Source organism: Momordica charantia, assembly GCF_013281855.1.
Source record: "Momordica charantia cultivar OHB3-1 chromosome 5 unlocalized genomic scaffold, Mcharantia_2.0 BLBB01000005.1, whole genome shotgun sequence".
Taxonomy (NCBI): domain Eukaryota; kingdom Viridiplantae; phylum Streptophyta; class Magnoliopsida; order Cucurbitales; family Cucurbitaceae; genus Momordica; species Momordica charantia.
The window spans coordinates 23,167,841-23,183,153 of NW_028275163.1; the positions used below are offsets into that span (position 1 = coordinate 23,167,841).

The following is a 15,313-nucleotide window of genomic DNA, read 5'->3' on the forward strand; positions in this document are numbered from 1 at the left end:
TGTGAAAGAGAGAAAAAAGTTGATTTGGCAACAACACGTGAAAAACGACGCGCTGCTTTTTTAAGAGTGACCATAGCATAAATTTTTGTGTCAAATTTAGATACGGTAAAAAAAATTAGTAAAATAAACAAAACAGCAATCATGTTTTGGTTTTCAAATATAGTATTTCTTAAAAAAAACGAAGGTCCACATGTTAAAGGATAACATTGTCCTACAGACCTAAACCCAAACACAAGCAACCAAAAAATAAGTTTAGAAAACCCTACGTTTCAATTTCTATCTAATATACTGTTGATATTTGTGTTTGATATACTACTAATATAAGTGTTTGATATACTATTGATGTCAAAGTTTCATATACGCTTGATATATTATTTGATACGAGTGTTTGATATACTACTGAAATGATTGTTTGATATATTACTAATATGAGTGTATGATATACTATTTATGTGATTGTCTGATTTACATATGATATAATGCTAATTTTATTTTAACGGGGGAATGAAATATGGTATTCTGGTGCAAAAGTGCAACAATATTCAAAATTAGAATCAATAGATAACATTTTCAAGATGCTAGCACTAACCCAAATAGAAATATTTAGCAGTTGACCATTTGGACATTTTCTATCATTTAATATTAGGAGATGTCCACTACAGTTATTAGTGCATCTAATTCGTTGAATATCTGAAAAGAGCCCACTAGATGCACTGACATTCATATTCAGGGGTACATTAGATGTATATAAGGGGTACATCATATGTATATCAGAGGTATATCGGATGTACATTAGATATATATTGGATGTATATTAGATACAGATATACATCACATGTATATCAAATATAAATTAGATGTATATCAGATATATATGTACGTCAGATGTATATCAAATATCATAAGGGTAAAATTGGAATAATAAAAATTCAAATATTTTGCTATATATTTGAAAATTTGAAAAGTTGGTGACATTTTTTGAAATACATAAAATATTTTTGTTATTCACTACAATTACCCTAAATTTTTTGTAGATAGGAAAAATCTTGAGTACCAATTTGTGGCTACATTTCAAAAAATTTAGTAAGTGAATTGTCGTGTTAAAATTACGACAGAGAGAAATGAGATAAAATTGAAAATGAAAAATGAAGGGATCCTAAGAGTTATTTTTAAGAAGGTACATAAACTAATGAACAAAAGTTAGAAAGTATAAATATCAAAATAGACATTTTAAAACAAATTTTATTTACAGTACAAACTCTTATTACAAATTTATGGCTACGTTTCGAAAATTTTAGTGCGTAAAGTGTAATGCTAAAATTATGATCGAGAGAAATTAGATAACAAAGAAAATTAATGAACCAAGATAAACGTTTTGAAAGTACAAGAACTAAAATAAATAACTGTCTAGTTTTTAGTGGTGATCTACCTATACCGGTCAAGACCTAAGCCGGAACAAAATGTTGTTGATGCATGATGTCTTCGATCAACAGCTTGATGTTGAGTTGAGAAGAACCTCCATCTTCCATGGCGGCCTTTGCTCTTTCAGCAAATTCCTTCGCCCTTCTCCTCATTCCCTTTTTATCTTCTCCATCCATCACCTTCTCCAGTGCATCTATAACTACTTCCTTCTTCACTTGCACCCCGATTTCTTCCTCAACTCCCCACGTGTAGCATTTCTCCACCCCAACGCTTGCCCCAATTTTAAGAATTTGAACAATCAACATCTCGTTGAACACTTGGTCGGCAAAGAGCGGCCACGCCACCATCGGTATGCCAGCCGAGATGGCTTCGACCGTCGAGTTCCAACCGCAGTGCGTTAAGAATGCACCAGTGGCACGATGCGATAGTATCAACACTTGCGGGGCCCAACCACGGACCACGAGGCCTCTCCCATTGGTCTTGCCCTCAAAATTGTGCTCTGATAGCCACTTTTCCAATTCATGTGTGGCATTGGTTTGTCGTATGACCCAGATGAACGGTCTATTGGATGCCTGGAGAGCTAGCCCTAGCTCTACAATTTGTGTTGTGACCACATTGCACTGGCTACCGAGTGCGGCGTAGATGACGGAACCAGGGTCCTGCTTGTCGAGCCACTCGAGGCATTCACGTTCGCCAATCGCGGACTTGTTGCCTCTTTGGACCTTGTCCATTATGTCTTTGTTGCATAGATTAACGGGTCCAATGTACCACACTTTGTCTGATCCTATTGGTTAAGAATATAAATTAAAAAAGAATCAAGATCCTTTTTTTTGTTTTTTGTTTTTTGAAAATAAACTTAGAAATATTATATAGTTTCTATACTTATTTTTTAAAATTTTGGCCAAATTTTGAAAAGAAAAAATAAATAATTTTTCAAAAATTTGTTTTTGGTTTTGAAATTTGACCAAAAATTTAAATATGTTTTCAAGTGGTGAAAAACTCCCAAGTGAAACTATACAAAGAATTAATTTCTAAAAATAAAAAAATAAAAAACAAAATAGTAGTGAAATGACACATAAATATTTCTAACATATTAGCTAATGAGAGTTTAATGATCGAGTAATTTTATATTGGAATAGGAGACATTTCTACTCTTTATTGAGGTTCGTGCTACTTTCTAAGAATGTAACTCAAAGATTCAAATCTTATTTTGATCTCAAAATTTTCATTTATTACACTTTGGTCAATGAATTTTCAACATGTCTACCTTATTAATTGAACTTAAAAAAAAAATAAAAATCAGTGTAGTTCTTAACTTATACATTGATTTTGCATTTAACAAATGGATAACCTAACTTGAGTATGGATTATTTGGTAGTGCCACATAGCTCGGTTGGTTGATGCAAATATTCCAGAAATGAATGTTAAACTACAAAATTTAACCAACAACTAAAATGGGTATTTTTTTCAAACTTTCAAAAAAATTATGAAATAAAGTTGAAAATTTATATACTAGAACCAATATTTCAAAAAAGTAAAAAATTTGACTCCTTAAAGTTAAGGATAAACCATTAAATATTTGATCACTAATTATTTTTCTTTATTTTTTAATTTTGTATTTCTCTCTCTTAGTTGTCAAATATTTAACGATGTTAGAAGAAAATTCTTTCTTTCCTCCTTAAGATGTAGAATTAAGAAGGAGAAAAACTTTGACAATATATTACTTCATATTATAAATTCTTTTTATGTTTGTTAAAATTAAAATAGATAAAACAATAATTATATAAGATTCATAAAAAAATGTTAGATTAAACTAATTATATAGTCTGTCAATATATGACAAAACACACCTCGAATAATTTTTTAAATTGAGATTCAATTATCAAATATATTATTAAACACATATCAAACACTCAGCAATAGAACTCTGTTTTCATTAAATGCTTTTGTCTTTCAAAGGGAGCAGTAATCTAATAGTTTGAATGGTAACTATTGCATTCTTGAACTCTTGGAGGTATTTGGGTTCCAAATCATGGAAGGAATTGAGGGCGAACCCATGGGATTCATGGTCGGCCTTAGCGAGCTGTCCAGTCCACGAACAGTGGGTCCAAACTGAAGATCGATTTGGACCTGGTGACCTGAACCGGATCGGGCAAATTGGGCAGCGCAATGGGCTCCGATTCAGGCGCGGCAAGAATTTTGCGGACTACACCGGAGGTTCGCAGAGTGATCATAACACGGAGGTAAAAGCAGGACAAGCTGTAGAAAACAAGCCTCGGAACGTTAAACTTGCGCGCAACATGGCCGGTCCAAGGCAGCGCCATGTCGGATACCAAGCAACTCGGCCGAGGAGAGAGCCTCTCGAACAGTTCCTCAGTTGGGCCGCGCAGAAGCGACGTTTCGGCGAGTAATTTGGCGCTCAATCCGAGGGAGGGCAAAGAGTCGAAATTCTCATACTCAATCCCATTTTGGGAAGGGAAATTGATTATTTGGATTTGGATTTGGAGGGCGGGTTTCGAGAACAGGGACTGGAATCGAGGGACGTTTTGAGGAGTGGTGACCAGCGTCACTTTCACTCCTTGCTCCGCCAGAAGCTTGGCAAAATCCGCCATCGGAATCAGATGCCCTTGCGCCATTATTGGCACCAGCAGGAAGTGGGGCGCCATGAATGATACAACTAAGGCCGGCTTCTGCACTCGGAGGAGTGAACCGGGGGGGGGGGGTTAAATTTCATCTGTGTACCGTACGTCGACATTTTAATTAGTGTGATATGTGTACGAGTTTGATGAAGTGAATCAACATTTCTATGCAAATAGAGTCGATTAAAATTTGACGAAGCATAAAAGATATATCATATCAATAAAATATCACTATTGTGAACCTTATATATTATTGATATTGATATTTAATCTTCAATGTTTCTAAAAAAAATTGAAATTTATTAATAAAGTTTAAAATATGACTTGATTTATTATGTAATAAAGTTTAAACTCATTTTCTCTAAATACTTTTATTTAAACGACGGCTAAATCTACATAATTCATCACCAATGCTAAAACAAGTATAGATAATTAACATATATACATGGATTGACATATATAATTTATTTGTTTATTCTTTCTTTCTTATTTATTTCTTATCCTGATTAATTGGATTTTGAGGGGAAAGGTGAATAGCATGAGATATATGGGTGCCATTTTGTCTGTTTGTAGAGATTTTTTTGATAGGGTTGTAATTAGAACCGCGTTTTTAATTTATGAAAGAGACATTTAAGACTAATTTTATTTTGACTTTTAGCGACTAAAATTCAAAATGTTTTTCGTCTTTGTAACGTGAACTTGGACGAATGAAAGCAGCTCACTACATAACATCATTATTATGCTTTTTGATGTGATTTATATTCGGTGGACTAACAAATATAAGGAGGATCCACTTATTTATTAAATATAATTTAAATAGACCTTTACAAATAAACTATTAAAGAAGAAATTAAGAACCTATTCGGTAATATTCTCGTGTTTTTGTTTTTGTTTTCAATTTTATTAAAAAATCTAAATATTTGAGTGAGGGGTTTAGAACAAACGTGATTGATGATTATATGTTATTAACGTCAAATATAGAAATTTAAAATTGTGTACTTGACGAATTAGTATTGAGTGATTATTAGTATGGCGGGCTGCCATATTGTATAAATTTTCAATGATAAAGTAGGAGAGATAACACATTTTTTTTTAGTATAATATATGGGGTGGGGGATCGAATTCCAACCTCTTAATTATAGATATATGTTAATAATCGTTGAGCTATGTTCACCTCGTAGAGATAACCGGTTTGATTTTAATTAGATTCGGAAATTTTGGCTATTTTTGCAGCAATAAAAGCCTAAGTGGCGTGTTGCTAATGATAACTATAAAAAAATATGTGGCAAAAGATTCTTTTTTTAGTTCAATTTGATAAAATTGAATACATCAAGTCAATTACAAAGTAAAAAATAATTTTAAAAATACTAATTACGTTTAGCCAAAAGATTTTTTTTAGTATATATGCCAAAAGACTTTTTAGTACAATAAAAGGAGCAGCTAAGCTATATATGCTCACGTTCGAGAGGGAAAATAAAATAATAAATATATATATATATATATTTGTCCTAAATTTGCTAAAAATACCAAATCTTATAAGGCAAAATAAGGAAGCCCATCTTTTTAACCTAAAATAAGCACATTAATAATCTTAAAAAAAATCACCCTTGGGAAGTTTAAATTTGATTTGCATTGTGTTTGCTTTTTCTTAAAAGATAGTTAAATATATAAAGTAATTAATGTTGAAAATGATTGAAGGATAAATTTTAGCCGATCAGAAATTACCACATGTTATTTTTTTTTTTACATCAATTACCAATTGACACGTGTTTCTAAATTAAATTAAAAGACATGAAAAATTGACTCATTAAAAAATGGTCAGAAGATGTTCTAATCAAATTAAGCCACGTGATGGGTTCAAAATACACCATTTACAATATACAATCCATATGATAATCTTAAAAAAAAAATTAAGAAAAGTTCCCTAGGACGTCTTTTTTATTTTCTCATTTAGAAAAATCCTAATTTGAATTGAGATTTATAAAAATTTAGGTTAGATGTACACCTGAACCGGAGATTAATTGAACCCAATCCAATCCTCATCAAGTTGGTCGGGTTTTTTGAAATCGGCATTTATTTTGGATTATCAACTTAGAAAAAGGTAGTGTATATGTCAAGAATAGCAGCAGGCAGTGAAGACTTAACGAAGAAGTAAAGAAAACAAATATGGCCCAATAAGAGATGCAACCATTTTTCCTTACTTTTCTTCGGCTCCAATTCCAACACAAACCCACCGACTAAATAGAGGCCCTGGGGAATATTAAAAAAATTATATATTGGAACGTGGATATGTGACATTAGTGCTGTTTCTTCTTCAATTGGAGAAGTGCTCTGCGAACATATCTAGAAGAAGTGCTTCTCAAGCTATTTCTCAAACTTTGAGTATGTGGCCCAAATTGTATGCTTGAATGAATTCTATTTATTCTTGTTCAAAAACAAATCTCAGCAAACATAACCATTCAAACAGGGTCGTAAACCATAATAAAATTTCCAAACCAAACGGGATTCTAAGAGGATCAAACAACCCCCTAGAGAAATCATGATGATCCTCCATTGATGTGGTCCATGAGCAGCGTGAGATTCCGGTTAGAGGAGCCCCCTTCTTGAACGGCTCTCTTTGCTTTCTCCGCAAGTTGTTTGCATCTCTGTCTCATCTCTTCACTCCCTTCTCCATCCATCGCCATTTCTATGGCTTCCCTCACTTTCTCTCTCCTCACCAACACCCCTCTCTTCTCTTCCTCTCCCCACGGCACGCTCGTATCCACGCCCACGCTTACGCCGATCTTCAGAATCTCCACGATTAGCTTTCCGTTGGACATTTGATCTGCAAACAGCGGCCAAGTGATCATCGGCACGCCAGCGGACACCCCCTCCATGCTCGAATTCCAACCGCAGTGCGTCAAAAAGCATCCAATTGCAGAGTGCGACAGTATCATCATCTGCGGCGCCCACCCTCGAATCACCAGCCCTCTCCCTTTCGTCCTCCCCACCAAGTCGTACTCCTCCAACCAATTCAGCAGCTCTTCCGTTAAATTCAATTCTCTGATTACCCAAATAAACGGCTTATTCGATGCCTCCAGACCCAATCCCAGCTCTATGAGTTGCGACGCATCCACGTTGCATAGGCTTCCCAGAGAGATGTACACCACAGACGATTGGTGCTGCCCGTCCATCCAATTGACGCATTCGTGTACGTCAATAGAGGCTCTGTTTCCTCTCTGAGCCACGTCGAGTTTGTCATCGTTGCAGAGCGAGACTGGGCCAACGCACCAAACTTTCTCCGGGGATTTTCTTTCGTTTCTATACTCGGCGATTTGCTCAGGTTCCATCTCCTCGAATCCACTAAAAATAACGCCGTCTGAGTGCTGATCGGCCACCATCATTTCAACACCGAACTTGACCAATTCTTCATCGGAGGTGGAGCTCAAAAGAGTGTGGGTTTTGGCGAAACTCCGGAGACTGAGAAGAAAGAAGCAGCTGAAGGTGTAGAAAACGAGCCTGGGGAGGCGGTGGTGGCGAGCGAGGCGTAAGGTCCAGGGGAGGTTCATGTCGGAGACGACGCAGGCGGGACGGGGGCTGAGGTTGCCCAACAGTTGTACGGATGGCTCGTAAAGGAGACTCGCTGCGGCGTTGAATTTGGAGATGGAAGCAAGTGAAGGGAGCAAGTCCAGATTCTCGCACCCTTCTGGAAGCCCGGCTTGGTTCCATGGAAATTCCAACTGAACCACCTTGATTTGTAATCCGGATTCGATGGCTCGGGCAAGAACTGAGTCGTTGCGGGCGGCGTTCTTGGGAGTGGTGACCAGAGTGACTATGGCTCCACGCTGAGCCAGAAGCTTGGCGAGGTCGATCATGGGAATCATGTGGCCCTGAGCCATGTAAGGGAACAGCACAAAGTGAGGGGAAGCCATGGGAGGGGACAACAGACCTCTGCAGAAAGAGAAGAAATTAGTGAGGTAAGAGCATCACCATGTTTGGTCTTTATTAGAATGGGGACCGTAGGAAAATTTCCAAGTCCTCCCCACTAAACTATCTTTATTATTATAAAATGTAGAAAATAAATATATATCTTTTGTGGGGTCACGTATCTAGAAGCAATATTTACTCCACGTGTCTCACTTCCTCTCTTTTAGTTTAGTACGACATTCTCATTAAACTATTTACATTTGATATATTCACTTTCTTCTCTTAATGTATTTATTATTTCAATCTCTTCTCTTTATTCAAACCAATAAAAAAAATTTTATCTTATTCTCTATTTTCATGTGTAGGTTTCTAAAATAAAAAAGAAAGTTTGATTACTTTATTTTGATTTTTTTATTTTGTTTTTAATTTTATTTTCAAATAGTTAAATAATTGTTTTGTATCATTTAATCAATATTATAATTAGATTGTATTTGTTATCATGTTGATATGTTGTTTTTTATTTGTAATTTTATTTTTAAATAAAAATAAACAGTTATTGATACCTAACAAAACTTAAAAAGTAAATATAACATATTTTATTTGTTACCCATAATGTTATCCAATTTTTTTAATATACGTATAAATATCAAATAATAAAACCTGATTAATTAATTTACATACATTAAAAAATATCTCATTAACTTATTTGAAAATTCCATCTTAATTATGGGCTAGTCACTTATTTGAAACAAAAATTTCAATTAAACTAAAGTTCAACAAATGACAAAAAAAAGTGCATTTATAATCAAATAATAAAGATTCATAAAAAATGATGAATTTAAAAAATTAAAAAAAAATAAACATAATTTACCTAGAGATTTATTTTTTCACTTGGGATGAATTCATCTAAATATTTTATGGAATCAAGAACAAATAAAAAAGATATAAAATGATTAGAATGCAATACAGCAAAAAAAAAAGTAATAAAGAACGAGAAAAATTAAAAATTAGATTGAAAAGTCGCGTATAATTTAAATGGTGAATTACAAATTGTTAAAGTTCACACATTCTATAAAAAAAATAATAAAGAATGAAAAAAAAAATTCAATTTGAAGGGAGAAAATTGAGGAGGAGAGAAGAATAACATGAGAAATAAATTTTAAAAAATAGATGAAAATAAATAATCAAATAATAAACAGGAGAGAGAATAAATAAGATAAGTGGAATAAATATTACTTTAAAATATGTGGATGCCACATAAGATATTTTTTTTATTTTTTATAATAACAAAGATACTTTACATGTGTCGAATTTTAAATAGAAGGAGTATGGAAGTTCTCCAAACCACCGTGGGACTAGAAATTTCTCAAATCTAAATGGCAATCTCTTAGGACACAAAGTTTCTTCTCCCAATAATTTGGTTAAATTTATTTTAATGACCAATCACAATTTATCAGAAAGAAAAATTTAATACAACTGAGTGGGTAGTGGGTATTGAATTGAACTCACGACTCTTTATAAAATTTTAAAACGTTGCAAATCAGAAATGAAAGTCTTTTATCTTCTAAGAAACAAAACAAAGAGTTGCATTGCTCGACGCGCCTATTCCAGCAACTTTTCTCGCCACAGCACAGATCTTCAAAGATTTTTGGAGATCCCTTGAACACGGGAAAGTGGGGGAGGGAGATAAAAGAGGGAACACTTGGTCATTTTAATTTTCAATAATTTTGAGAGAGAGAATCATTGGAAGTTTTTTCCTTTCTTCCATATGATAGATGTCTACAAAAGTCAAGAAAGAAAGTTAGGGGCTGGGCTTTTATGGAGATTGGTGCTGGGTTCTTGGAAAAAACACGATAATATCGGGTCGGTTTTTAATCAGGTTAAGTCGAATCGACAGTCGGTTTCAATCAGTTTGATTTAATCAGCTTGTCAATTTCCCAAGAAAGTTGTTATGAGAGCGAAAGGGAATGCGATTGGGACGAGATGAAAAAAGAAAAAGAGAACTTTTCGAAAAAATACATTTCTGGTCCAGGGAAATAAACACTTTTAATATGAGATTTGTAGGAAGTATCTATTTGTTCTATCAAAATTTCAAAATCTATATTTTTTGTCCTCGAGTTTTGAAAGGTTAGACCACTTGTAATTTTCTCATCCTCCTCACTTTCTCTCTCCTTCTTCTTCTCTCCTATTTCGAACCAATTGCCGCCACCGCCAAACCACCATCCACTGTCATCGTTGTTGCATTTTCTCCATTGCCAGGTGACTCAAACCTCTCGTCAGCGACTGCTAAGAAGAAAATACCGCGGTGGCACAACGACGACGACAATATAGCGATGGCGCGACCGGAAAGTGCAGTTACAGAGAAAATTGAGATAACAATTGTTACTGAGACGTAACAATAAATAAAGTCATAACTCCAGAGAAAAAGAAAAATAAGGGAAAAAAACAATCTGCGAATAATGATCAGCAGTTTCCATTGTCACAACTTCTTCCTTGAGCAACGGTATCTTGAATCAACAAGTTGAGATTCCGGTGAGAGGAGCCCCCTTCTTTTACTGTTCTCTTTGCTTTCTCAGCAAGCTGTTTGCATCTCTGTCTCATCTCCTCGCTCCCATCTCCATCCATCGCCATTTCTATGGCTTCTCTCACACTCTCTCTCTTCACCAACACTCCTATCTTTTCTTCCTCTCCCCAAGGAACAGCCGTTTCCGCGCCCACACTCACGCCGATCCTAATTATCTCTACTAATAACCTCTCGTTGAAAACTTGGTCCGCAAAGAGCGGCCAAGTGATCATTGGCACGCCTGCAGACATTCCCTCGATGCTCGAATTCCAACCGCAGTGCGTCAAAAAGCACCCAGTGGAAGAGTGTGACAGTATCATCACCTGCGGAGCCCACCCTCGAATCACCAGCCCTCTCCGTTTTGTCCTCCCCTCAAAATCGTACTCCTCCATCCAATCCAGCATCTCTTTCGTTAAATTCAGTTTTCTGATCACCCAAATAAAAGGCTTATTCGACGCCTCCAGGCCCAGGCCCAGTTCTATGAGCTGCGGCGTGGTCAGATTGCAGAGGCTTCCCAGAGAGACGTAGACAACAGAACATGGGCGCTGCCCGTCCAGCCAATTGACGCATTCGTGTACGTCAATAGCGGCCGTGTTTCCTCTCTGGGCCACGTCGAGTTTGTCGTTATTGCAGAGCGAAACTGGGCCGACGCACCAAACTCTCTCCGGGAACTCTCTTAGCTTTCTATACTCCGCAAGGTGCTCATGCTCCATCTCCTCGAATGTGTTTATAATAACGCCGTGCGACTGCCGATTGGCCTCCATCATGTCGTAACCCAACTTGGCCATTTCTTCATCGGTGGCTATGGGAAGCTGGGATTTGCGAAATTGGACCGGATGGGGCAAGTCCGAAAAGGTCACGAGCTCGGAATCAGAGAAGGAGCTCAAAAGAGGGAGTTGGGTTATCAGAGTGTGCATACAGAGAAGAGAGAAGCAGCTCAGGCTGTAGAGAACGAGCCTGGGGAGGCGGAATTTGTGAGCGAGTGTGAGGGTCCAGGGGAGGCACATGTCGGAGACTATGCAGGTGGGGCGGGGGCTGAGTTGTGGGAAGAGTTTTTCTGATTGGTCGTGGAGGAGACAAGTGGCCTTGTGGAAAGCGGAGGAGGAAGAAAGTGAAGGTAGCAAGTCGAGATTCTCGCAGCCATGCGGAAGGCCGACTTCGTGGCATGGGAACTCCAATTGAAGGACGCGGATTTGAAGCCCAGAATGGATGGCTCGAGTAAGAACAGAGTGGCAGCGAGCGGCGTTGTGGGGAGTGGTGACGATGGTGACGATGGCTCCTTGGTGGGCGAGAAGTTTGGCGAGGTCGATCATGGGGATCATGTGGCCCTGAGCCATGAAGGGGAAGAGAAGAAAGTGAGGGGATGCCATGGGGAAGATGCTGTTGGGTTTTTGATTTCTCTTTATTTTGTAGGAATGAGAGAGTGGTGAGACAAGAGCCAAGAAGTTGTGAGCAGCTTTATTATTATTATTATTGACATTGGTGATGGGACGGTGGTGGCTTTTTCAAAGATGGTCTTCGAGTTCCTCCATTCGCGATCATTCCTTTTTCCAAAACAAAAAAAAAAAAAAAACTTTTTTTTTATTAATTATTTCTCTCTTCTTCCCTCACCCACGTGTTCCCTTGCACTCTCCTCCTTTTTCATTTTTCATTTTTTTTTCTTTTCTTCACCTTTGATTTATTATGAAACTAGTATTTTTTTTCTTCACCCACGTGTTCCCACGCATTCTTAGCTTGGCTTGGTGCACAACTTGTTTTTTTTTTTTTTTTTTTTTTTGGGTTTGAAAAAGGGTCAAATTTATGCTTGGTGGCCAAGCTTAATTTGATTAAATATATTATACTGTATTTTAAAGTAAACTGTTGATTGAAAGAGTGGTTTACTCTTCTTCCAGACATTGTATCTTAAGTTCTCTGTCTTGTGTTCAATTCTAGATCGATGCCATTTTGTTTTCTGTTCTTTGCATCTTTAGTCGGCAACCTGGTTCGAATCACGGTGCATTTTGAACACAGTTTTTTTTTTCCTTCGTGTTTTACTTTTTCACCGCATTCAACTTTTACTTTTTAAATATATTTTTACTGTGATGTGATTAAATCTGAAACCTATTTTAATTTTTAAATATTATTTTCTACAAAAATGTATTGTTCATTTCAAATAAATAATTATAACTTTGACGTCTCATCAGAATTTTTAACAAATTTAAATTTATGATCTTTTCTTTAGTACTAAATTTATGATAACTTATATAAATGTCATAATTTTTATCTCTCTATTAAAAAAATACCAAAACTCTCTAATTTAATAAAAATCAAGTTTCTTAAATTAAGTTGAATGAGTACACATTTACTATTAAATATACCTTGCAAAACTTATACATTTAAGCTAACTTTTTTTTTCTTCCTAAAACTAACTAAACAAAGCTTAAAAAATATATATAAAAACTCTAACTTGTTTTTTTTTCTTTTCTAAATCATATCAATTAATTCATACCAATTTTTTTTTTCATTTGAAAATCTCTCAAAAGGTCAAATTTGCGACACGTGAAAATTACAATACTTTGTCAGGTGCAAATTGATTGGTCAAGTTCAATTTCAAACTTAATATTTTTACATTATGTTTATATGCATTTCTGCCCCAACGTTAAATCCTGGATCCGTCATTGCTTCTTTCTTTCTGACTAATTATAAAGTGTATTAATCTTTTTTTAACTCAGATAATATTAAATTTTATTTTATTTTATAACTATATTGATAATAAATATTTTCATTAACAATTTATTTAAAATTAATAAATAATTAATATTTAAAATAAAATTACATCAACTAAGATACTTTTTTTATTAGAGCAACCCTCATTTAATATAAAATATATTTTAATATTTAACGATAATAAATTATATTTTAAAAAATTCATGGATTAATAATAACAAAATAAAATTAAACAATTAAATATAAATTTATAATATCTTATAATAAAATCACATTAACTAATAAAATTGATTAAATTTTTATTTAAAAATTAATGATCAGTAATATAAATGAAAAAGAAGTAATCAAAGAATAAAACAATTAATAAAAAAGGTTGCTGAGTCTTATTAATAATGGGAGAGAAAGTATAAAAATAGTAAAGTAACTATAATAAATGTTTCAGGTCCCGAAATAAATAATGAGAATGAGATTGATGAGAGCGTAGAAGATGAATGACATTACCTCTTGTTTGTCTCTTCCCTCTCCTCTCGGTTTACATTGCAACGAGAAAAAATCATAACGAAATTAATTGAAATAAAAATGTTATTTCTTTAACGTTGTTTACCATAAAGTTTTGGAAATCGAAATTCAACTCTTATGATGGTTGTTGGACTAAAACCGTCCGAAAGCATAATAAAAATCAAATATATAATAATTACTAATATTTTCATTTCTTATTTCTAGCTAATTACAACTACGTTAATTAAAAATTGGTAATATTTTTACTTAAAATAATAATAAATTTTTATTTATTTTATAATAAAATACATTAAAAAGAGTTAGTGTTAGGTGAAAATTGAGCCGCCAAGATGGAGAACATGTTAAGCGACACATGGTAGCAGGGACCAACTCCAGTACAGACAACCTTGCAACACATCCTGCTGTGGTCAAGATGGCAGGCAACGGAGGCGATACCACGCACCGAGAATTTTCCCTGACAACCCACTAGAGCCCGTATGCAAATGGAACCCACCGCATCCCACACCAAGCGTCCTCTTTAATTTAATCGGCTCTGTCACCTATAAAAAGTAAGTAAAAAAGTTTGTCGCTCAATAATACACTCAGTGCTCTCCATTTTCCACCTCTCTTGAAGTTCCCTAACTTGACCATAGGAGGACCTTAGGCAGAGCACCACACTAGTGGCGAGTGTTAAGGATACCGATACTCTTGTATCCTAAGTACGTCCCAAATGGTATGATATCATCCGCTTTGGGCATAACCCTCACAACTTTGCTTTTTGTTTCACCCAAAATGTCTCATATCAATATAGAGTTAATTATCCTCTCTCTGGCATTCTCTCGACTAGCCAATGTGGGATTATGTTTGTATTCACCAACAAACCCACAAACCCAATATCAAGATCTATTCTTACTTCTTGCAGGTTGTCATTCTTTTACCTAGTCAATGTGGGACTTTATTTACGTTTACCAACAAATCCAATATCGAGGTCTGTTCTTGAAGGTTGACTTGTCGGTCCTATGACACATGGAGTAGTCGAATTTCAACATGAATAGTTTTTATAATTTAAAGTAAACATTAGTAATATAAATAAAAAAGGACATATTAAAATTGTAAAACAATTAATAAAGAAAGGATTGTGAATCTCCCTGAGAGAGTGAGGAAAGAAATTGTAAAATAATTATTAAAAACATGTGCAAGTCGTAGAATTAATAATAAGAATGAGATCCATTAGGTGGGCAAGAAGATTGGCGATTTTGTTTTTTTATGAAGAACATTGAATGGGTGCTTTCTCACTCAAATCTTTCTTGATCTTGTTCAAATCCTTGTTCTTAGTCTTCATAATTTTGGTTCATTTTAGTCTTTTATATTTTTTAAATATTGGATTTGGCTCATCTACTTTATTTTAGTTCCTCTATTTTAAAAGTATTCATTTTGATTCTTATATTTTTAAAAAGTAATCATTTTGGTCTCTTCATTTTATTTTAAATTTTTTTTTTCCATCACAACTTCAACCCCACATTACAATTTTATGTTTAAAATCCTGCGAAGAGAAATTAAAATAATCACTTTTTAAAAT

At 34.9% G+C, this 15,313-nt stretch overlaps 1 protein-coding gene and 2 pseudogenes across 1 annotated transcript; all 3 read right to left on the minus strand.

Moving 5' to 3' along the window:
- Positions 1-1,222: 1,222 nt before the first annotated feature.
- Positions 1,223-4,143, minus strand: LOC111014274 (UDP-glycosyltransferase 73C12-like; annotated as a pseudogene).
- A 2,305-nt stretch (positions 4,144-6,448) lies between these two features.
- LOC111014395 (UDP-glycosyltransferase 73C6) lies at positions 6,449-8,218 on the minus strand. Its single transcript, XM_022289111.2, has one exon. It carries the CDS (start codon positions 7,970-7,972, stop codon positions 6,599-6,601), a length of 1,374 nt encoding a protein of 457 aa, XP_022144803.1. The 5' UTR covers positions 7,973-8,218; the 3' UTR covers positions 6,449-6,598.
- A 1,243-nt stretch (positions 8,219-9,461) lies between these two features.
- Positions 9,462-12,041, minus strand: LOC148211553 (UDP-glycosyltransferase 73C3 pseudogene; annotated as a pseudogene).
- Between the last annotated feature and the right edge of the window lie 3,272 nt (positions 12,042-15,313).